Below are 25,615 nucleotides of genomic sequence, written 5' to 3' on the forward strand. Positions count from 1 at the left end.
CCACCATTCAAATCTCGGTGCAGTCCACTAAAATCGCCATGAACGGGCAGAAAATGGTCTGAAAATTATTGGTGAGTCCAAAATGTTTATAAATATTTAATATGACTTATTTCTTTGTATGGTTTGCTTGGAAAACAAAGGGCAATAAATCTTATGCTTAGATGTGTTTGAGTTGATTTGGAATGCCCTGGATGTTCTACAACCCCCGCCCACACCCTCCCCCACACCCACATACACCACCCACCCCACACACCACCCCCACACGCCCCACACACGATACCAAGATATATGCACGCAGATATTTTCCCTATCCTTATGGACATCCAGGTGTGGGAAAATTATTTATTTATGTGTGCAATAATGTATTAATTGTGGTATTATGAAACTTTTAATCATGAAAAGGTTGCCAGAAAATATGCACAGGGTGTTTCAGTGTTTTCAAAATATGAATATACTGTGATTAGATATAACAGTATCGTTAATTCTATTACCCCCACGACCCATTATTCGAAATTGCGCACTGTGATTTGTTGGAACGCGTCACGTGACAGACCATTAATTAGCGATAAAGTGTCAAGGGCAACGAACTTTATGTTCTTATATCATCACAGCGCACAGCAAAGCGCACAGAAGACCTGCTTATGTAGGGGAGAATGGAATGCCAGGGGTGTGTTATTGTATGTGCATACCTGCTTATAGGGGAGAATGGAATGTTAGGTTGTGTTATTGGAATGTGCATACGCTTTGGCTACGTGTAGGCGCTACACCTTGAGGTAAACAACTTGAAATATTTGGGCAAAAATGTGATATTTTCTCTTTAAATCGCACTATTTTGTGGTAATAGAATAGAAATAAAGGGTGCAGCATTATCCTTTACACGCAAATAATGTGTCCTCGGCAGTAAAATCGTTTAAATAATGGGTTCGGCTGCGCCTCACCCATTATTAACGATTTTACTGCCTCGGACACATTATTTTCGTGTAAAGGATCATGCATTACCCTTTATTTCTTAAATAGAGTCTACAACAAAGTCAACAATGTGTATATGGGTGTAATGATGTGCATCCTATACCCACAGATATAATGGAACTACCCAATCATGGTAAACTGAAACCTGATTCGATGCTGTAATTTCTGAAGCACACCTATTCCTTCAATACAGGGGTGGGTTAATATAATTAGCTTATGATCAAGGCGTTTGTGCAAACTAGAAAAAAACATGATTGACACATGATATTTCTAAACATGACATGTGGTATTATAGTAGAAGTCAAATGAAGATAAATACCACTATCCGAAATGCATAATTGGCATTGTCACAATTGGCAGACATAATTGGCATTGATTGTCACAACCGGCAGACATAATTGGCATTGTTTGTCCCAATTGGCAGACATATTGGGCATTTTTGACACAGTTGGTGTCCAAAATGTCCACTTTTGTCAAAAAAAGGGAGGATGTACCATCTTATTCATGGTTGGATGTGATATAATAACTGATGGTATGTCATTAGAAGTACTATGTCAAAGAGGTAACTCTGCATCCTCTGTTTCCGGAACATTGTCTCATGTGTTTTCACATGCATCACCACATTCACAGGCATCTGTGCACAGGAAGTTGTTTTTCTTGCATCCGCAGTGATTTGTCTTACAAGAACCATTGCATGTACATCGACGAAGTTCAGGTAGAGCTTCTGGTGCAGGATGATTGTTGCAGAAAACAGGAACTAAATGGCCATCTTCTAGTTTCCAGGAGTAGTCTGATGCTGGTGGAATAATTGGACATAATTGAGGCTTGAGAGTTCCCAGAGTTGGAGGTAATTGTTGTCCTTCTTTTCCTTTCTGTGCAAACAGCAACCATCGCAATTCGGCAACATTGTCTACTCTGATGTTCCCAGTGCTATACAGTGTACATACATATCTTTCCATTTGTCTAAGAACCCCATCTGGTAGTTCTTGGGCTAATCCAAACAAAGAGAATGCGTCAAGCATCTCTTCATCACATTTTAAAAATTCTTTGAACTGTGTTGTTACTCCCATGCCAGCAAACGACCCTGTGTTGTCTGTGCCTTTGAATGAGTACCATGCCTATGAGTGCTTCTGCTCTCTGTCTTCCAAGCTTATGGCCACTTTCTCATATATGTATTCTCTCCCCCTTTTTCCTCAGAAGTGAAGTCATGGCAGGCAGTAGAGGGTAACTACCTGTAAGTAGAACAAAGACATCTGTGTCAACAGAGAACATCCAATTTAGCATCTGGATACTTTAGCTTCACATCACAGGCATTAAGAAGAACAAGTTGATCACCTTCATCTAATGTATGACGGCCACCACTCAATTCTGGCATAGCAATGATGTCAGACAGTGGGTAGTTGGCTTGCATGGTTGTATGATGCATTACAAGAACCTTCTTTGCTTGGCTCTGGTAGTGTGCAAGTACCTTTGCTGCCAGATACTCAGTCAGCTCTGCTTTGGTTTCTATGTGAGACACGAATGACTTCAGACTCTTTATTTCGGTGTTATCAATGACATGGTAATGGATGGGGTGCTTTTCTTTGTTCTCTTATATCTCGTGTTACTTCCTTGAGTGATCCTGACAAGTATTGGTCGAAGACGATACGAACTTCATTATATGACGCACTCATAGTGTCAATCATGCTGATGAATTGGTTGGCAAAGTCCGAACCATAAAATTTGTCATGTTTCTTTTCTACCATTAACAACACACATTGCGTCTATTATTAGGACTGATATTGTGGTCGCTGTACTGCCTTTCTCAGATGTAGCTGCACTAGTATTCTCTGGTAGAGGCAGATCCATGACAAACTTCAGCACTTGGGATTTGCCAGTGAGCATTATCATTGAACCATCTGGATGGAAATTGGATTGAGGAGCGTTGTTGACCTCATACTCGCCAATGGCATCCCTGACAGCGAATTCTGGTCTGCTCTTGGCCACACTAACAGCCTGGATAACAGCTTTCATTCCTGTTTGATGATAACTAGTTTACCCTTAACCAGGGTTTTCACCACAGCTGCAACATCTTTGAAATAGAGGAAGTGTTTCTCTTCTGTGGATTCCAGAACTTCACTGACTTGGTAATCATCCTGGTTGAAACAAACTGATCCAATGCTTCTTTACCTAGCTTGTCGCGGCTTTCAATTGACTGGCTCACTTCACAAGATGGAACAGCAAAGGTTACTAAGTTGAACATATCCGTCTGTTGGAATGGATTTCACTGTCGTGTAAGGACAGTAACCATTTTTGAAGCATTTTGATGAGCCTGACACTTCCCCTGTTACTACCTCATGATGTAGGGAGCTATCTTGCCTGGTTTTAATGCCAGCATATTCTTTGAAGTCTTGGACGAGTCTGGCTAATGTTGGAGCTATAATGAAGTACTTTTCAAGTGCCAACTCATTGCCTGTAATCCCTATGAAGCCACCTTTGACTTTAATTTTCCTATGCTCATGCTCAATTGCATGATCAGGGTCAATTGCTGTGAAGGGTACTGGGTGTTTACTGATGGCAAAATTTCCTTCATCCAAGAACTTCGATGTATCTGTATCAGATATCTCCATTTCAAGCATGTCTGCCAGGTATAAAGGTCCTCACCGTCCATAGTTGTACTGGTCGTGGGCGTGAAAATAGGGAAGTAATTCTTCCAAGCACTTGAACCTGGTTCATGTAGTTGACCATAAACCTTTGGATACCTTTGCCAAGTTTCTCCCAATCCTTGATACGTCCAAAGAGATTGCTTTGAGAAAGTTTCTCCTGTACTGAACTGACTTGCTTCTGGAATTTCGGCGCATCTTTTGTCTTGGATTTGGTACCTAAGTATGAATCAAAGGATATGATGACTTGCTCAACTTGCTGTGCAATTTCTTCTCTCTCTGTCTCATTAAAAACTACCTCCAACAGTAGAAGATGCAGAGCTACAACTGTATGAGCCTCAATGCACCTATACACATGCCGTCCTTCCAAAATCTGTCTCACTGTTGCCGAACCATACAGACCAGATTCCTCCCATGAAGTATCTGTACCACTACCTTGAACATACTTGCCTAAGCATTTTAGTGCTGCCATTATAGTGTGCAAAGCCCCGAGTCTAATACACCAGCGTATTTTATGTCTTTGAGCTTAACGGCACGGTCATATAGATCACCATCCAAGGTGATAATTGGCCTGCAGCCTTCCCCAGCGGTTACACAGTTAATCTTCTGTGCTTGCATCAGTATAGTTACAAGAAAGGACCACTCTGTCGGGCTTTTTCTATAAAGCGGAGCCCCAACGCCAACATTCAATAAAAGTGCCTTCTTTGCAATCAGGGAATTAAATGCTGACCATGTAGGGCAATTCTTGCTTGTCTTGTTCCCTGATCTAGTGTCTTTGTACTCCTGTTCTGTCAATGCTTGGCCAAATGCCACCACTTGCATGTCTTTCCTTTGACTAAGCTAAACCACTTTTACCTGTTTATGACCCCTTAAGGTGGTACTACACACCTGGCCAATTTTGTGCCTATTTTTGTTTTGCATTTTTCTCAAAAATTATAGCGCATTGGTGACAAGTAAGATATGTATATTATAGGGGTAAGGACTATAACTACTGCACTGATAATTTTATTTCCCCACAGACAACAGTTGTGGAGTTACAGTTACAAAAATGAGGGAAACCAATATTTAATAAATAAATCAATAACCACTTGTCTTGAGTCACTGACATTCCAGTGTAGTAACTGGATTCCTTGCCCCTATAATATACATAACTTGTGTTACCAGTGTTTTATTAGTTTTTGAGAAAAATGCAAAAAAAATATCACAAATTGATCAAGGGGTGTAGTACCACCTTAAATACATCAAATTGGGCCTTAAACTCATTAAAATGGTTGACAAACATACACATTAGGTATTCCTAGTGTAAAATATAATTTATAAGACTGAATTTGGCCAAAACAAAGTTTACTACAACATGATATCGACATTTTCTTAAATAGATTCCTTGAAAAATGCATCATTTTATAAAGCGCCCTCATTAGTTGAAAAAAGAAAGTGAGATTTTCAAACCAAGTTGGAATTATTCCTTATGATGTTATTGAACACATGAAAGTTAAAAATCAAACTTGACAAAACTCTGAAGTAATGCTAGTTTGGTGACGTGTGCCCCCTGACTACCACCCGAGTAAAAAGGGAATATCAGTCACAGGGTTTAGCAGTTCTCTGGATATAGCCAGGTTTTATGATATAGCATGGTTTTGGATCACCACAGTCAAAAGGGCCTATACTAGTAGGGCTAGTTGAGACCCCGATAGGGGTCGAAACCTCAAACCAACTAACACTGAGCCAGTCATGAACAACACGCCCATTATTTCTGACAATGGTCTGTTTTGAACCGTTTATTTTACATGTACATATACGGCGAGCAAAATTAAATTGTTTGCATCAAAATATGTATATATAGTTGTTTAAAAATAATTTTAATGCCAAACTTTAGTTTCTTGAATTAAAAACACTAACAACTCAGACGCCAGCATTAGCAAATCAATAATAGTTATTGATCTCAATTTACATCTGTATTTGAAGTGGTTTGGTAGGTTATTAATCCGCTGGAGTGTATTCACCCCGTGACCATTGTTATTCAAATTATTAATGAATAATGCAAAGAGTTGTCAACGTTTGGTCTACAATCTGTTTTAACACCATGAAATTAGTATCTTAAAAAAATGTGAGTAACCAGATATTTGAAACACCTAGTAACGTTGTAATGAGTACCGCAGGTTAGTTGTGAAGCTCCCCTGGTCGGGTAGTATCCCGGGGGTTCTTGCCTAGTAGCTAATTAGCATGGACCGTTGAGCGTTTTTGGGTTGGGCAAGGATAAAGACAGATTCCCTTCTAGAAACTAATGGCAAGTTTATATACATGTACTGAGTATACATTCAACAAAACGGTTACTTTTCATTTATGAGTATTACCTCGTTATGCTAATTAAATTTTGATTTGAATAAATTTAAATGTTTATTAATTGAGTACCAGTGGTGTTATATAAAATATTACTGTTAATGTTATACGGACTGCAGTAGCCCTCTATAATGTAACATTTGCATATAAATCGCGCTGTAAATGCAGTTGTTTCGTAAGTCTACCTGAGACTGGTAACTAACTCAGATTCTACATGTATGTTGTGTTTCTTTCCATAGTGTTTCTAGAATGTCCATGGTATTCCTTTTGTTTAGCTCGCTGCCCGAGACCGTTATCTTGAGCTATTGTGTTGATAATGGTCTTTGGACAGCTAGCCACCTCCATTACTCTAGGTAATGGTTGGGGCAGCGAACCCTAAACAAAAGAAATACAATGGATAATCTGTGAATAGAAAAGGGCTAGACGTATATTTACAGTTTACACCCCACAAGCATCACATAGTTGATCGCTATTGGACATTATGTACAAGCAATTAAATTAACACGAGAGGATCTAGAAACACCAGTGATTTGATACGGTTGTTTGTTAATACAAAATTAAAGATTTATTTATGACAAGTTGACGAGATCTAAACTACCAGATTCAGATATATTTATTTGCATTAAAGTCTTCATATAAACTATAAGATTATATAATTATACTCCTTTCTTCTATTTATATCTCACGCACGGCATTTATCAGTCAGCAGTCACGACGACACTTGAAAATTGCCGATGGTGGTGTGCCAAAGAAAAGCCAAAACCCAAAGTTAGTGACACGAAGAACGTGACAATAGTGGAACGACAATTTTAGTATTGGGTGCGGTGAAGTTGAATACTATCAATATACAATACTAGTCATGGCATGGATATGCTTCAGTTCAGAATTAGCGATAATAATTATGATAACAAAAACTTGACCGCACAAGAACAATATAATCGTAGTTACATGTATGGATGTTGAGAACAAGCGCAGATTGGCGATTGCCAATGTGTGCATTTCGCTAACAATTGGGCTGATTTCAGAATGGGTAGAAAACTTACTGGCGCGTAGCTTACCTGTGCAACTGATATCATAGCTATTGTTTGGGATCATATTGGGATTGTTTTTGACATTAGATGCCGCGCATTGTTACAGAAAAAGGGTAAAAGTTTGGTACAGTCACCATTTCTACAGGTTTTGTACATTGAGTAATGAAAGTATACGAAAGCCTGTATTTAATGCAGAGATTGTTGTACTATCACTCAAAATGAAGCTTTATTGTTTTATTTTGGGGTTAGTGCTAGTTATTTGTACAATATGGGAATCTGGATTGGCACAAATAGTGTGTAACGGTAAGATATTTTAATGTTTCTTAAGTAGACGTGTTCATGTATATACATGTATTTACAGGTGTTTAATTATTATTATCCATTTAGATACATGTACATGGGCATGTAATGCAATGATAGAAAGGAATTATTATTGCAACTTAATGTTGATCTTGTCACTTCTTACTTTAAATGATTGATATTATTTGTTTTTAATTTCGTAAACAAATACACCCGAAATTGAAATATTTTTTTTCTATGCAGTATACATGTACATGGTATACAGTATGACATGATGGTGGCCAGCAGGCCCGCTGCATATTTTTTTTTGCTTTTTGGATATTGAATATTCGATGCAACATGTAGATCTATTCCCATTCTATTTTACGGAGACCCAGAGAGGACATGGAAAAAAATACATAGGCTACGTAATAATATCACGTACGTAATAATACGTACGCAATAAAGTATCACGTACGTACGTAATAATGTCACGTACGTACGTAAAAATATTACGTACGTTTTTATGATTAGAAAGACGGGAATGAACAGAACCTGCTTAAAGATCCATAAGAGTCTTTTTGGTATTTTCATACCTTATTAGGGGGTGGGGTAAAGGTAGGCCTATCGGCTTCCTTTATACAAAATGCTTTTTCAGAAATTCTCTTGGGGGAATAAAATGACATTTATTACGCGTTGAATTTTTTTCTGGTCTAAGAAAAATAAATGGGGTACACTGCATACTTATATAGTACCAAGATCATTTTCAAATTTTGAAATGAATAAAGTTCCCATAGGCCCTATAATTGGGAAAAGGTCCATTTTTGATTTCTCGAGGTTGGAATAAATACAGTGCCATTTCGGTGTTGTCTTTCTTGATTTTTGAGAACTCAAAAAAGGAGGGGGTTGCATTGAGATTAAATGTGGTATTTTTACACCTATTGCCAAATGTTTTGGAGAACACCCTTGCTATCTACTGAAGATGGTAGAAAAATAAAAAACATAAATCAGTTCCCTCCAATTTCTTGAAATCACAACTTTTGTTAAACCTTTTGTAAAAAAACCCTTGCTATCTACTGAAGATAGCAGAAAAACATAAACCAGCTTCCTCCAATTTCTTGAATTCACAACTTTTTGTCAAACCTTTTGGAAACCCCTTGCTATCTACTAAAGATAACAGAAATGAATTAAAACCGATAAAATGATCTTTTGGCATAGGGGGCAGTGTGTTTGTGCGTGACTAAAGAAAGTTTATTTTGGGATTTTCAAACTTTTAGAAACTTTTTGAAGCTTGCTATCTACTCAAGATAGCAAAACGAAGGAGTGAAAGAAAAAAATTCTTTCAAATTGTAAATGGGGGAATTATCGAGAAAATTTATTTTATACTAGTGAGAAAATCCCTTGCTGAAGATAGCTGACAAATTAATAACCAAAATTCGGTTTCCATCAAAACCGATAAGTGGTCTTTTGGTGATGTCAGAGGGGAATATGGGGGGGGTGAAAATATCAATACCGTATACACTTTCTTTGGTCACACATCCCCCCTACACCACACAGACACACATACATTCTCCCTCTCACTAAAACTCTCACCAGAAGACCGTTTTGTCGGTTTTGAACTAAGAATTTAGAGGAAACTGAATTTTGCTTATTAATTTACTTGGTGCTCAGTCCGTTAGGGCTTTAAACATTAAGAACGCAAGCCCGGCATGGCTGACGCCGGAAACTCCCATATCAAAGGCTTGGAATTTGATGTCGATGGAAGAACGTGCATGCAGGTAGACACAAATGTATATACATATAAACTTTCTGTGGTCACGCACCCCTCCCCCTACACACATTTCCCCTCTCACCAAAATTTTCGCCAAAAGACCGTTTTGTCGGTTTGAACTTAAGACATTGGGAAGCCGAAATTTGCTTATTCATAATGTTTGGTATCCTCAGTACACAGCAAGAGATTTTCCAACTGTATTAATAAAAGGTGTGAAAATGTCAAAATAAACTTTCTCCATCATTCCCACTTTTTGAAATAGAAAGGTATTATTTCTGTTACTTTTCCTTTTGATATCTTGAGTAGAGAGCAAGCTTCTAAAAGTTTAACAACAGATATGAAAACAGCAAAATAAACGTTCTTTGGTCGCGCACCCCACTCCTCCCAACCATAAGATCATTATTTTTATCGGGTTTAATTCAAGAAATTAGAGGAAACCTATTTATGTTTTTTTTTATTTTCCTGCTATCTTCGGTAGAGAGCAAGGGGTTTAATAAGGGTGTGAAAATACCAAAATAAACCTCAATACGGCTTCTTTCTGTTCTTGTTTGTTTTGAGATATTAAAAAGACAACACATAAAAGGCATGTTCTTTAACTTTAAGAAATTGAGGATGGACTTTTTCCTTTTATAGGAACTCGATTCATTTCAAAATTTGAAAATGATCTTGGTACGAAGTCTGCAGTATACCCCATCTATTTTTCCTACAGCAGAAAACATGTCAACACAAAAAAAATGCAATGTTATTTCTTAAGATAATTTCTGAAAAAGGCAGCCGATAGGCCTACCTTTGCTCCACCCGTATGAAAATACCAAAAATTCTCTATTACCTGGTTCTTTTATCAGGTTCTGTACAAGATAAAATACAAGATAATTTGTTTCCCATAATTCACAACAAATCACACTAGTATAAATTTTAAAAACAAATAAATAAAAGTAATTTCAAATAAACGAATTATGGAGGGGGTGAACAGAAGGCCAGTAAGGCCAGAGGAAGTTACCCCTTTTAACAAAGAAATGTTACCATCAAAAGATGGTAACATTTTTTCGTAAATACTGACTCTGCTTTTTGCATACCGATTACCGCGCACGTGTAAAACGTGATACTTCATTACGTACTTACGTGGTATTATTACGTACGCACGTGATACTTTATAAGAGTTTGCGAAGTGAAGTTTGAAAATTTACTTCAACTTTAACAACTGCACACAATCGATTGGATTTCTTGCTCAGTTTTACTTCAGCGCGAATGTCTGATTGGTTACTGCACCAAATATCCCATGAGGAGGGTCAAGCAGGAGGACAAGATATCCCAATGCCCTCCCTCCCCTCCACTGTACCCCTTTCTTACGAGATGCAGCATTTACGACATGTGCTATCTTAATACAGGGTTCAAAAGAAATACCCCCCCCTAAAATGACAAAACATTTTGGTATTTTGTTGATTTGAAAAATTCAAAAAGCTGTGAGTAGAGGAATCGTTTTTCAACCCTCCCAAAATTGTTTAATTTGCAGAAACAATATTTTTGGTCAAATATAATCACATTTTCTAAAAATGATGCTTTCAGAAAAAGTTGCACTTTACCACATTATGTACAAAACGTTCTCAATATTAAGGTTGATTTATTTCTTGTTGTTTTTTTCCTTCACCTTTCTGTCTCTGATCCTTCAGGCACCCATGCAACCATCATTTAGTGCAAATAGAGATTTGTTGAACTTATTTTTGGCGTAAAATGAGATTTTCTTTGATGTTTTTAATCAGAAGTTGTTTCAAAATGATAAAATCACTAGGAAGGAGAAATGAGCTCTCCGCGCATAATTTTGACCAAAAGGGTAAACATTTTACCTGTATTGGGTCAGTTGAAGCATCTTGCTTTCTTGGATAAAGGTATAACACTCGTGATGTGGCCACAAGAGATTGGCTGCATGCAGTTAATTGGCTGGATGCTGACTTCCAACCTCCAATCTCTGTTGGCCATTTCTTCTTTGTCATGTACGCCTTTATTCAAGAGAGCCGTTAGTATAGATCTTTGCAACTGTTTCAGTCTACCATTTGCGAGTAAATTTTTCATCTCTTCTAGCCAACGAAAGAAATAAGCAGCACACTACAAACCTTCTTGAAATACCGACTGAAAACCCATTCATGTCAAATTCATGTTAATGAATCATTGCTTTATACTGAAAGATGATTGCATGGGTGACTGAGTTATCGGATACACACAATTTAAGAGCATTAACTAACAATTAAATCAATCAAAATATTGATCACGTTGATATGGAGAACATGTTTGTACATTACATGTATAGGATGTTGAAAAGTGCAACTTTTTCTGAAAGCATCATTTTTGGAAAATGTGATAATTTTTGACCAACAAAAAATGATTTTCAAAAAGAAGAAAATTGGGAGGGTAGCAAAAAGATTCCTCTATTTACAGATTTTTAAATTTTTTAAATCAACCAAATGTATGTCAAGTTATGCAAAGAAATGTTTTGTAATTTTAGGGGGGGGGGGGGTATTTCTTTTGAACCCTTTATATGCACCTGCTATACTCTTCCCAGAAGTACCCTACACTGCTAACTCCAGTAAAAACAAGCCAGTTTTACGTGAACTTAATTCCGTTGCCATTGAAGTTTTCATAAACAGTGTACTTCGGTTATATTTATAAATGCGCTTTTATAAATTCGCACGTGACCACCTCCGCGCTGCCATAACAGCTTATAGACAGTCAGTCTGGAAGTGACCTTCTACATAGCGAGTGGTCGTCCTATACATTTGAATGCAAAAGCGGAACAACATGAGACTGCTGTGCAGCAAAATTGCCTATTTTTTCAACTTTGTGATTATATTGTAAACGTTTCCGTCGTTGAATATTTTTTTCCGTCGTCAAATACGTTCAAAATGTTGTTTTTAACAACATACTACAAATTCGGAGTTGCAAAATGTGTAATAAATTTGCAATTCAATTAATACGTAAATTTGATGATATTCATCTACAGCGTTCCTGTCCTTTTCTGTATAGTGGTCAATACATGAGGATTTGGTCACGCTTGCTGGTTTTGGCATGTCGTGACCATGGGTCACGTGCGTATTTATAAAAGCGCATTTATAAATATAACCGAAGTACACTGATAAAATTTCATTTCGCAAACTGATTTTTTTTTTACATCATGATCACACACAAAAGCATATACCAACCTTGAAAAATTCTCAACAATATATGGCGTGTTTTTTACCCAAACCAAAAGAGATTTCCAAAGCGGTACTGCTTTCACCATTCACTCACTTTCGTCAAGAAACAGACCACAAGTAAAAGATTGCTCCACTCTGTTCCCACATACATTGACAGATGTGCTATTTCAAAAACCAATCTTCAGCAAGTTGACAGAAGAATATTTACCTCCTTGACTCAGTGTTTAGTTTCCAAACATGTGTTGATTGATGTAGAAACTAAACGTATCACAGTGTCTAATAAGTGTTAAAGGTAATTAAACATGTCATAGTGTTTAGTTTCTAAATGCTGTGACATGTTTAGTTTCTACAGCAGTTAACACCATGTTTAGAAACTAAACACTATAGTGTTTAGTTGAGCTGGACACTATAGTGTTTAGTTTCTAAACACGGTGTTGACTGTTATAGAAACTAAAATCTGTGACATGTTTAGAAAATAAATACTGTGACACATTTCATAAGTGTTACAAAAAGGTGTTTAGAATCTATACTTGAATTTCGCAGTGTAGATAGTTTTGAAATCTTGAACCAGGCTTCGTATCCATAATGTAAATATTGCCAATATGCCACAAAATCATCGGTTGAAAATATAATTCATTAAAAAAGATCATACATATTATGGCTTTAAGGAATAATGTTCCTTTGTTCACAGATCCCGGCGGATTCATACTGATCAGCGATAATAATGGAGGTGGTAGGACAATATATACTGCACCCATTCCCGGGAGTACCTCAAGTACTGACAAGGTCGATTTAACGGTTACTACAGTTAGTGATTTTACAAGCATTGCTTTTCATCAGGCAACCTCTACATTATTTTGGGCAGAGAAGGGCGTAGCAGGAGGTCCCCCTACCACTACTCCACCTCAACTTTACCGTGAGCCTATCAATGAATGTTATACGACCGGACCTGTAATGTTTTTGGACGGTTCCGTCAAGACAGATTCTATGGGTGAGTGCAATATTTTAATTATAATAATGTAAATAGCCTAAACACAGCTGCACCATAGACCCTGAAAAATATGGCTACACTACCCTCGGCTATGTATACATAAATACTATTCTTCTGATTATGATATAGGTTTTTCCAGAGTATTTCGCACTTATATCATTCATAATTCGTAAAAAGGACGCACCGTCGAGTAGGCGTATGCCGCTGTTAAAAGCATATGTTCGAATAAATAGATAAAAAGATTAGGCTATAATTGTAGTGGCGGTATCGTTTTCCTGCTATTAAATATTCGTGAGGTAAAGTGACGTCATTTTCAAGTAAGTCTTTATAGTAATACGCGTAATCGCGCTACAAATACGTACGTAGGTTCGTCTCAGTGACGGTATTGTTTTTCTGCTTCAAATGACCTTTGACCTGATGATTAGCTCTGTGTAATTTACAATACACACGGACGTGTACGCTGACATTGTGTTGCGCTGATATAGGAGTTGCAAGGGCCTGTTTTTATTAACAACCCTGGATAACCCTAAAAAAGCCTCGTATGAACATCATTTATTTCCGTTGGGGTCCATTAGAACACCGAGACGGGTTGGGAACAGTCAGGGGTTAACTCTATGCTCTTTTAAGAACTGACTGTGAGCTACACGTACAGGTATGACTCTTTTGTACCCAGAACCGACACCTCAATGTCCCCTCTGAAAGGCGGAATTATCTTATGGCTATAATGAAGAATTTGTTGGGATACAAACAGATTACAGCGCTTTGAATCCTTCAAGATCTTGCTGGAAAACGGCGCTATATAGGCCTAAATCCGTAATGTATTTATTTATTATAAAAAAAAGACTTTACCAGAATTTTTTTATTTAAATATAAGGTACACCTGAAAGACAATGCCAAATCACGTGACACTGAAAACAGAAAAACGCATGTTTAAATACCTCTAAAAATGTGTTGTTTTGTGAGAAAACTGTCAAGTTTGAAAATTTGCACATTTTTTGAAACAACACTAATTTTGTTCGTGTGCGAAAAAAATATAATCCCATTGATTTTACGGGTTTTTGATGGCACTGTTTTACCACAAAAAAGAGAGCCACATTTCAACCATTTTGCCGTACAAATAGTGGATTATATTCAAATTTATGAAAATATCCGGAAAATGTTGAGGGCAATATAACTGGACATTCAAGATGAATTTCATATCATTGGAAAGGAAAATGTAAAACATTTTGATACCTTCTGAGCCCCACCGTATGGTTTAAGAGTTAACAACATACATGACATATCTGGATTTATTCTTCATACACAAGCTAAACATTTAATGGCAATAAAACATAATTCATGATAATAAATGTATCCAACTCGCCAAGGTCCTGACCCATCTAGCAGAACATTGTAATATGTAAGAACATGGTTACCTGGCCAAATCCTAGTATAAACATTTAGTAATTGCTGGTATTTAGTTACCATGGTTACTGCACAAACATGTCTGGCCAACGATGTTAGACCTTTTTTAATGTTCCGTGTCATGAGGAAAAAACCCACTGTTTTCTATAGAGCAATCTAGTGGAATACGTGGCAATTTACGTACTACGTTCCATGCAATGTGAATGATATTGCACATTTTAAAAGCTTTCCTAATTAAACCGTCGCACAGTGGGCCAGGGCGGAATCAAAGTGTGCCAAAATTCAAATTTGGTGAATATGGAATTTCCAAACTTTTTCAGTTGATTGAGAAAGAAAACATTCTGAAGTATATTATTTAGCCCATAATTTATGTTTCGATGGATTTCATAAGTGTCGTTTAGTCATGAATTTGCCCCAAAATTGTCATGTTTTCTCTTAAACTGGTAAAAGTGTGAATTTTGAAAACAACTAATGTAACGTTAGTAAATGAGAAACTGTTGTCTTGCCATTGTACATATGTCATACCTAATAGTAGTCAAACCAGATCATTAAAGCCAAAATATAAATAATTGTATTAATCAGGAGTAATGAGGGGGCTAATTTGGTGAAATACGGTAAAAATATGCATTTTGGGAAAAAATAGAAATTTAGTTTGGATTCCTGTCGATTCCTGTTCAAAAAATAATGTTATAATTTGTAGACAAGTCTTAGAACTATGTTGATGGCAATGTTTTTTTTTTTATTTGCCAGCCTGCATTCCAGGGTCCATACAATGTACCCTATTTGCTCACATTTCAGCTGATTTTGATGGATGCGTACGGCGTACGGGTTTATCATTTCATGTGCATAGCGCCCTCATATTGCTTAAATACCCTGGGGATTTTGCAGTTTTCACTACAACTCTGCTCTAAGAAATAGCATAAGGTCTCAATATTTTAAAACATCATTGATCGAGATAAAACAAAATCATGGAAACATTATCAAAAACTTTTTTATGCTGCTTATGCAGCAGGCTCACTTTCAGATATAAATTTATCATACCATGTTTGTATGGATGCTTTGCACATTCGTCATAGAATTGAACTTCCAGATAACATAGCTTAACATTTTGAAAGGTATTAAAAGACAGTAAAAAGCATTCTTTATCGTTTACGTGAACGATGGAATAACTGTATACACTATGTGGATCATTTCACACTCAAAATAAAGACTGGCTTAACCGGAAACTGACAATGCAGCAGCTGAACTTTCAGCTGCAGAGGTTCGTAGCACTTCTCATTCTGAAAGAACTTCATCAGCACCAGCACCAGCCGAGACGGACGTCTCGGCCCTCCTAGGAGGGCCGAAACGTCCATCGAATATGCGGGAGGCACTGTCGATCGTTCAAAGAAAAGGAAAGCACACGATCTTTTAGAAGAAAAAGAGCCTGATAAGTGATATCAGCATCACAAATTAAGACATTATGCTATATACATTTAATATGAAAACTCCTTGCTTTCATAAAATGTAGGCCTACTAGTAAAACACACACAGTTTGGATTAGTTTTTGGATTAGTTTTGTGACTTTTTTAATCATGATAATGGTATCATAAAACAATTTCATGAAAGTAGCTCAGTTTCACAGTTCATATGAAAAACCCTAAGCTCTGTGCTGAAATTAAGGTCATGTGATAAAGTTGTGGTCGTTTTGGTCGGAAAAATATTTGTTTTTAAAATCATGAATATCAGGGAATTAGAGTAGGCCTATTCTGACCTCATTAGCCTTTTTCATATATTAGGGCCTATATGCACATTCTATTCTGCTTTGAACATCCATATAAATTATAGAATTTATGCATGAAAGAAACTCAAGACACAAGAACCCTATGGTCTGCCAATTTTAAACGTGACATCTAGATTTGGTATTACGTCTAGGCCTACTTGAAAAAAATCTAATTCACATTCGCCTATATAGCGAACGACCAAATCACGTGTCTGTAATGGAGAATTGCAATTTGAATCAAATTATTTAGTGTCGTTTGTGATGACGTTAAAGTTGTAACATCCGGGGTGGGGATCTTCCATTGACATGGTATACGTATTATGTGCTTGCCTTTTGGGGTGCTTTTTTGCCAATTTTGGTAAAGCGATGGGTGGGTTTTCACCATAGACGAAAACGCCCAGTATTATTGTGTATTTTGATAAACATATTGGTAAAAGCACCCAATTTGAGCAAAATCGGTTGCTTTTTCAAGGAAATTGGTATATTGATTAGGGCCAAAATTACGATAATTTAAGACAATGGCAACGTTTTGGAGTCCGGCAGGAAGAACCCCCCAACATTTAGTCTGGCTGGTTGTTTGTTTGCTTATATTAAACAATTACAATGTCTGCATTTTATTGATGTCATACGTATTAGAAAATGCCGTCAGTGAATTTTGCAATCCGTATAACCCTTAATATGCTATTTGATAATACTTTTCAAATCGGACATTTGAATCACTGTTGTAAGAGTAATTAACCAATCACTGCTAGTTATTTTAATGACGTCATATGCCTTGGAAAATGGCTCTATTGGATTCCGCAGTCCTTAAAACGCCCGATTTGAAAGTTTTTATAATAATTCTTACACAGGCATTTGAATCATTGCGGGAGGAATAATTAACCAATCATATATCAGCATATTAATGACGTCGTACGCTTTCCAAAATGTCATCTTTGAATTTTGCTCCCCTTGGAACCCCTATTTTGCTTTTTCAATTACAATAGTAACATGTATAATTTGAAATACTGTTGTAAAAATAATCGACCAATCACCGTTCAGCATTTTGATGACGTCATACATTTCTAAAAATGCTTCCATTGAATTCTGCAGCCTCGAAAACCCCTAATATTGTCATTTTACCGTGTTTGTATGCGTTTGATTGTCCGTTTATAATTTTGGCACACTTTGAGGCGATTCTGGCCCACTGTGCGTCGGTCGCAACACATAGTGGCGTACGTGAAGGACAAAATATGTTTCAGAGCAAACAGTTTTTGAAGGATATGCTACTAGTAACGAAGTCAATACTCCTTCACTGTTATCACTCAGTGACCCGATTCCAGTTAAAAGTTTAAGGTTCAAAATGTTAAACTGTATCTTTAATAGTTAACAAGGAACAACTTTTATAGGATTATAGATAGTTCTAAACCTATACGGCACTATGTGAAACGGAAAATTTGGAAAATCACTCTATAATATCCAAAAGAATACTTATTAACTTGTGTCTTATTTATAATCACTGTTTATTTTATACAGATGTAACTATAACAGCAATGACTATTGATGAAACAAATCATAGATTGTACTGGGCAGAACGCTACGTTGCCGGTACTCCATTCGAAACAACTCATGCGATATGGACGGTTTCTCTCAACAGTGACGACCCCAATGGAGCCAAAACCAAGCTATATGACGATCCAGATGTGGGCAATGATCCGACTGTTGAGATCGTAGATTTGGAATTTGACCTGAATACTCAACAACTTTACTGGGTATTAAACACCGGCTCACCGAGACGGGCTGCGGCTGACGGCAGTGGTGTAATTATTTCAAGGCCCCCCGACTCGACGGTTGATTCTATGGGCGTTGTAGGTATTGAACTAGACATTACTAATGGAAACATATATTTGCAGCATAAGACCAGTTGTGAAATTCATCAGCTAGATATCAATTTATCATACGTGTCACAAACTCCGCTGTATTCTGATGTTTCTTGCACGGCCATTGATTTTTTTCTATCTGCAGTATCTGCAGCAGAGGGCTTTTACACCTTGACCAATAACCACGCACTAATTCAAATTCCCTTGTCAGGGGGCTCGGACTCGAAAACAGATATAGTCAATGATTTAAACCTTGATACCCCCATTAATATGATTTTTGTTCCCAATTGCCCAATCCAGGCAACTCAAATATCATTTACTGCTTCCAAATATACCACGTGTGAAGGTACCAATATTACCGTTGAGATACTACGATCCCCACCCTGTTACGACCCCGTTGTAGCCCGTGTGTTACATTATGGTGGTAGCGCTAGCGCTTCACGGCCTAGCGATTATGGAGCCAAATCTGGGGACAGTGAAGGAATTAAGTTCCCAAATTTACAAAGTTTTACCTCTGTGAGTTTTGAAATATACGCCGATGATCGTACTGAAGGTAACGAAACCTTCATCGTAGAATTAGCCGATCCTTCCCAGTATGCACATGTTAGCCTGGGCGAGCCGTACAAAGCTGAAGTAACTATTATTGATAAATCAAGTTATATCCAGTTTGCTGAGAGTGCGTATGAAGTCCGCGAAGGTGATCCGACCCTGATGACCATTACTCTCGAGAGAATTGGCAATCTTGAAAACTCGGCAAGTGTGAGTTTAGTTGCCACACCAGGAACGGCAATGGAAGGTGACGACTATGATCCAAATATCGCCGATGTGACCTTCAACGCATTTGAATCTAAAGCCACAGCCGTTATATCTATTACCGACGACGACATACTTGAAATGGATGAAACCTTTCAAATTTCCATCTTTGAACCTCAATCGCAAGGTCAAAGCAGCACAGAAGTCCTGATAAAAGATGACGAAATCGGATTCACTTTTCAGCAAGATGGTAACGAATTCAACGAAGATATTGGCGAAGTAATAATACCTGTTGAGCGGGTTGGATCAACAGAGTTAGAAGGAAGTGTTAATATTGCGTTCCGTGATTCCAATGAAGACCATACAGCTATGGTTGGAGAGGATTTTACCCATTTTAACCCCACTACGCTCACGTTTGCTCCTGGACAGTCTGTTGTTAATATTTACGTATTCATTACAAACGACAACGAATACGAAAGTACCGAGTCCTTCCAAATCTCGATAAGTGACCCTCAACCGGAAGGATCCGATATTATCATCGCTACTACAACTGTGAGTATATTAGATGACGAGGAAAATATCCGATTCGCTAAAAACCAAGCCACTGCGCGGGAAGGTGAAACCACCATACTTCGGCTACAACTTATTCGTGACGTAGCTCTGAAAGAAACAAGCGTTCTCATTACTTCATGTGAAGCTTACAGAAGTGCTGTAGGCGGCCAAGACTTTGTCCCGATTAACTCCGCTGTAGTGAGATTTATTTTAGGAAACACAACTGCGTACACACCAGATGTAATCATCCTCAACGATAACATTGGCGAAGTCTATGAGTCTTTCAGGCTTGTCATAACTTCACCAGAGCAAGGAGCTATCGCATGTAATGAAGATATGACTAATGACATTTACATTGGTATTATCGATGACGATGGAGCAACACACAGGTTTTCATCTTCAAACTACGTTATTCCGGAGTATTCTGCTAATTTGAAAGTTCGAATCAACCAGGAGGGTATACTTTCAGATGACGATCAACAACGCGTAACTCTGTCTGCAATAAGTGGCTCTGCAATAAACAATCAAGATTTCGTTTTTAATGGTCCACGTAGACTCAATTTTGGTGACACAGGTTATACCGACGTTCTGATTCAAATTGTTTCTGACAACGAATACGAGCAAGGTGGTGAAACGTTTACCCTTCAACTAACTAATGATGACGGGGATATCCTCGATACGGCTTCCGTAACCATCCAAGATGACGATCGTCCACCTATTCCCCCACAACCGCAATCCTATTACTTCAGAGAAGATTCAATCACTGTGGTGGAATCCAAGGGAGAGATTCGAGTTGTCGTGTTACGCACTGAGCGATCCATACCTGCTACAATTTTGATTGATACCGTTACTGGATCTGCCACGCCAGGTGATGATTATTTCCCTCTCAATCGGTATCCGGTGGAATTCAGCGCTGGTGATCTTATAGCTGAGAAAGTGATCTATATCGTCAATGATGAAGATGGTGAAGATACAGAGACCTTCCAGGTTGTGTTGTCCTCACCTACTGATGGCGGATCTATTACGGGTGGCCCATTGACCGTTACCATAACGGACGACGATGAAAGCATCGACAACGCCTTATCCACAGCGGTTTTGATTGGTATTATCGCGGGGATATTAGGGGCTTTGATCGTACTGGCGGTATTGATGTGTGTATGTTATATTGCGTTTATAAGTAATGGCCGACGCACTGCTTGTGCAGTGCCACCTGTCCAATATAACAGCAGATACGGGCAACCAATAACATATTAATATTTTGGTGATGTAGAGATACGTGTTGCTGATGTTGGTAGTAGAATCCCTGGTAGTAGACATCAAATGAGAAATTCAAACTGGTCAGTAACATTCATATATTTCAGATTGATTAATTTCAGAGAAACCATTTTCGTTCATCAGCGGTTTAATATTGAGGCTTTGTAAAAGATGTTCCCATTTGTACTAATGTCTAGTTCAATGCCTACAACGCCCGTAGAATCAGTAATGAGTAGCTCTATAAGTATCTCTGCCAAATAGGGCAAATTTAACATGGTTAGCACGGCAATCTATTGTACTATAAATCTTGATCACGTGACTGAATATGGACTAAATCGCAAATTTAGGAGACTAACCCAAGATTCAAGGTATTGGAATGCTGAGGTTCGACGTAGATAATTGATGACTCTTTACTTCCTCTCATCGACAATGATCGACTAGGACAATATCCAAGGTATTGCAATGCTGAGGTTCAACATAGATAATTGATTACTCTTTACTTTCTCTCGTCGACTAGGACAATATACAATGTATTGGAATGCTGAGGTTCGACGTACACAATTGATGACTCTTTACTTCCTCTCGTCGACTAGGAAAATATCCAAGGTATTGTAAATTTAGGAGACTAGGACAATGAGACTTGATAATGGATGATTCTTACTTCCTCCCGTCGACTAGGACAAGATTCAAAGTATTGCAATGATGAGGTTCGACGTAGATAATGGATGACTCTTTACTTCCTCCCGTCGAGTAGGACAATATACAATGTATTGCAATGCTGAGTTTCGACGTACACAATTGATGACTCTTTACTTCCTCCCGTCTTTGACAATATCCTTTTTCTTAGCAGTAGCTTGACTTTATTATAACAAATTCCGCTTGTTGTCTGATGTATTTGATAAGATTCAAGTCTCTATTTAAGGTAGGGGCAAGTGTCTATTGGGATATTCCAATTGAAACCCACGGAATACATGACCTTAATCTTCTACACAGGTGAAGTCAAATGGAGTCACCCATTTAGGTAACCCCATTTGAGATTCACACTCCCTGTGAGGGAAGAGTCAGGTCATGTCTTCCATAAAGGGTGTTTGAATTTCAACTGGAATAGCCATTGGGGCGTCTTTCCCGTTACATCGGTCACGCACGGGTATAATGGGCAATAAACAGCCAATGATATTATTAATTGGAATCACATTTACTTACACATAACTTCTAGACAGTTATTCGGGTTATTCCAGTTGAAATCCATACACCCCCTGTTGAAGGCACGACCTTCATTTCACACACACGTGGTGTAGATTTTAAATGGAGCCACTCATTTAGGTAACCACATTTGATATCCATACACCTGTGTGGGAGATTAAGGTTATGTTTTTTGTAGCAGGTATATGCATTTCAACTACAATAGCCCAGTGGTTGCTTTCCTCTCAATATTCTTTATAGGCCAAGCTGTTAAAATCAAGCGTTTGATAGTTTTGATCATCCAAAATACGATCATGCTGCGCATTACGTTATGACCATTCGGTCTTAGCGCGTAAGCAAAACGAAGTGTCGTGTATTAGGAAGAGATTGATTCTTTTAAGTGTGTGTAAATTGTTATAAATATGAACTTGTCATGGCCACAGAATTATGTTCATGTGGGCATGGCAAAACTTGGGGTTGTGTAAACAAATGAGTATATAATAGTCTTGAAATGTAGCGAGTTATATAAAATAAATGGTTGAGCTATGAATCACTTGGTTAAAGATATGTATTGCAATTCCTTTCGCCGCACCGGCCCGAGAAATGGAGCAATCCATCTTGCACATTGTGATTATACCTTGGTAGAATGCTTTGTTTCTATACTGCTTCAAACTAGAAGTACAAACCAAATCTATGGATTTGCGTCACACGCACTGTGTGTTAAAAACGCGACGCACAAAGAGCGCGGTGCGATCGGCCAGTACTAATCGCGCTGCAGTTGGCCGCCAAAGGAGCATTTACACACGCATTCTCATACCTCCAGTTTCCGAGGTCTATTTACTTTGTACTTCTGAGTTGACGGACTCATTCACGCATTGTACATAGCACAGTAGCGAAATATGTTAAATATGCACAGTGTTAGTTATAAAATTTAAAAGTAGCTCTGAATATATGTATATAAGAGTGAAATAATCTCTGTGAAAATTTATTTTTTTATATTAAGGTAACCAAAATTATTACGCAGTAACAATGAGAGTCAATATTATTTGACAGTTTTGCGTGCGTATTCCAGCTGCAACAAAAGAATTACTAAAACGACAAAACGTAGAGAAGAAAAAAGGCCCGAACAAAAACGCAGCAGAGAGCGAGATGAAAATCTCAGCTCAGAATGGTTAACAGAGGGTATATAACAACGGGAAAAGGCACGCGAAATCGTCGGACTATAGATGACCTATATGGGTTCGGACTATAGATGACCTATGACGTCACCTGTTATGTTAAGGACATCTTCTGTTGTTTCATACAAGACAAAATAATACAGCAATGTCTATGGCAGACCACATAAAATATTTCATAACACAACTTGTAACTAGCTCCTGTAAGCAAGTTTGAAAACATTTTTGGTATTATTTGCTTTGAAACCGAAGTTAACGCAAACAAAATCAACTTCCTCCATGTAGACTATAATAGCCGATCACTTAAAAAAATCTTAAACCAAAAGATGGTGTTCTAAAAATGTAAACACATGTCAACGCATCTATGACCCTTGGCTGAGATGTACTCCGCCTTTTTTGCGGGCGTTTTACCGTTGTCACAGAAGTCACGTTTTAGGTTCTCCGCAGCAACTTCCGGTATCCCGCTGCAACCTAATGTTCCTTTTGCTCTATTAAATGATCAGATTTGTTCAGGGTTTTGTTGGTCTTATTGACGTCTTCGTTAGCGGAAGACGCTACGAAAACTACCTGCTGCGGAACATGCTGCGAAAATTAGACACTGCGTCTGTCGTAGTTCCTATTGCAGCGACAATATGACCGCAAAACTGTATGATTATTATACTGTACTACTATGTCAGATTAATTCTGATGTTTTGTAAATATATCATCATTTAAGAGAAAAAACAGGTATATATGATCGAATAAGACATGGGTTTGGTAATAAAATTTAAAAAAAAAGGAAATTAAATGAATTATTTAGCTTCTGATGAATTTTGTATTGGTAATTTTGTGTTTTTTACAGAGCTCAACCCAAAACCAAAGCAAAAACAACAACGCCAGGGTCATTCAAAAACGTTCTCAAGTCTTATAACTTCAATTCTGTAATTGATAGAATAGTAGTAAGCTTTACATTTGGGTTTTACATACAAAAACAAGATTGACTTAAATAAAAAAAAAAAACTATTGATTTGCCGGGAGTACATACCTCGAGAATAGTGGGACATTCTAGTTAGATCCTCATTCCAGAAAAATACAGCACAAATATATTGAGATCAATAAAATATTTGCCAAATGAAACACAGCTCTAAATATTCGTTTCGTCCTAACTACCAATGAAAGTTAAATTTCACTTTTTGGCCAAATTTATGAATCAAAGGCCAAACATGCATTTTTAGGGTGTTTTTCACATGCTGTGACAATCAGTTGAAAGACTTGCACGAAGTCTAATTTCAATTTATGTATTCTAACTTTTGGAAAAGTTCTTATAACCAGTCAAAAGTAATACAAAAGTGTGAAAATTAGAGCAACATTTCGGCATATACTAAAGATTTTGAATGTTTAGACTTGTTCCAAGTCTTTGACTTTAGTGACTTGATTATCAACAAACATGACGAAAATGATGTTTTTGGTTCGTTATTTCAAGATATTAGTAAACTAGTGAACTTCTTTTATCTCCAGTGAATGATTAGGATTGAGCTATGTTTCATTTGGCAAAACTTGTTAATTGTTAATAAAGAAAAAACATATACGACGCATCGCAAGTCTTTAAGGGGTGGTGTACGTTTGGACAGTATTTATTGTGGGACATTAGAGCACATCAGACATATCGAATTGCATTCTGAATACAAAGAATGTCCTTCTGATCAAATAATTTTGAATGTTTGAAATTCGTAATGTAATACACATTTTATGGCAAATGATTAAAAATGTATATTTTTGATATTTAACAGGGCTCGAAATAAACTTGATAAATCTGATGATTTATACTTTAAGTGTATGTAGGTGGGATGAAAAGCCGACGATCAATTGAAAATTTGGCCTTTCGTTTTGAAGATATGGATTTTTTCCCAACACACCAAAAAAAATAGGTCTTTTTGGGAAACAAATACATATCTCATGAAAGGTCAAATTTTTAATTGATTGTCGGCATTTCCTCCCAGCTACATACACTTTATGAATATGTCATTAGATTTATAAAATTTATTTCGAGGACTGTTATATATCAAAAATGTGAAAAATATCAAATTTTTATAATTTGTCATAAAATTTGTATAATATCGTGAATTTCAAAAAATGAAATTTATTTGATATCAGAAAGACATTCTTCGTATTCCGAATGCAATTCGATATGTCTGATGTGCTCTCTTGTCCCACACAAAAATAATACTGTCGAAACACTCAAAACGCTCATTCCAGATCCCTTAAAACCGTCGCATGTTAGAGTTGGTCTAAAGGAACATTGTAAATATTACCGAAATCCACCCCTGGTGTCTATTTCGATAACATTTACGACGTTTCGTAACTCCCGACGCGTCGCAAAATATATTTTACTAAAATCACGCACGATAGGTACCCTTAGTAAGTAATATGGATTTACTACAGGAACCATTCGTAAAGTTAAGACTAGTAAATAAAAAGGGTATT

At 37.4% G+C, this 25,615-nt stretch overlaps 1 protein-coding gene across 1 annotated transcript; it reads left to right on the forward strand.

The window, feature by feature from the left end:
- Positions 1-7,120: 7,120 nt before the first annotated feature.
- Positions 7,121-23,932, forward strand: LOC140162480 (extracellular matrix organizing protein FRAS1-like). Its single transcript, XM_072185718.1, has 3 exons — positions 7,121-7,285; positions 12,912-13,211; positions 17,893-23,932. The coding sequence occupies exons 1-3, from the start codon at positions 7,201-7,203 to the stop codon at positions 20,793-20,795; spliced, it is 3,288 nt and encodes a 1,095-aa protein (XP_072041819.1). The 5' UTR covers positions 7,121-7,200; the 3' UTR covers positions 20,796-23,932.
- Positions 23,933-25,615: the final 1,683 nt, after the last annotated feature.

The sequence above is a fragment of the Amphiura filiformis genome, chromosome 10 (assembly GCF_039555335.1).
Source record: "Amphiura filiformis chromosome 10, Afil_fr2py, whole genome shotgun sequence".
NCBI classification, from domain to species: Eukaryota; Metazoa; Echinodermata; class Ophiuroidea; order Amphilepidida; family Amphiuridae; genus Amphiura; species Amphiura filiformis.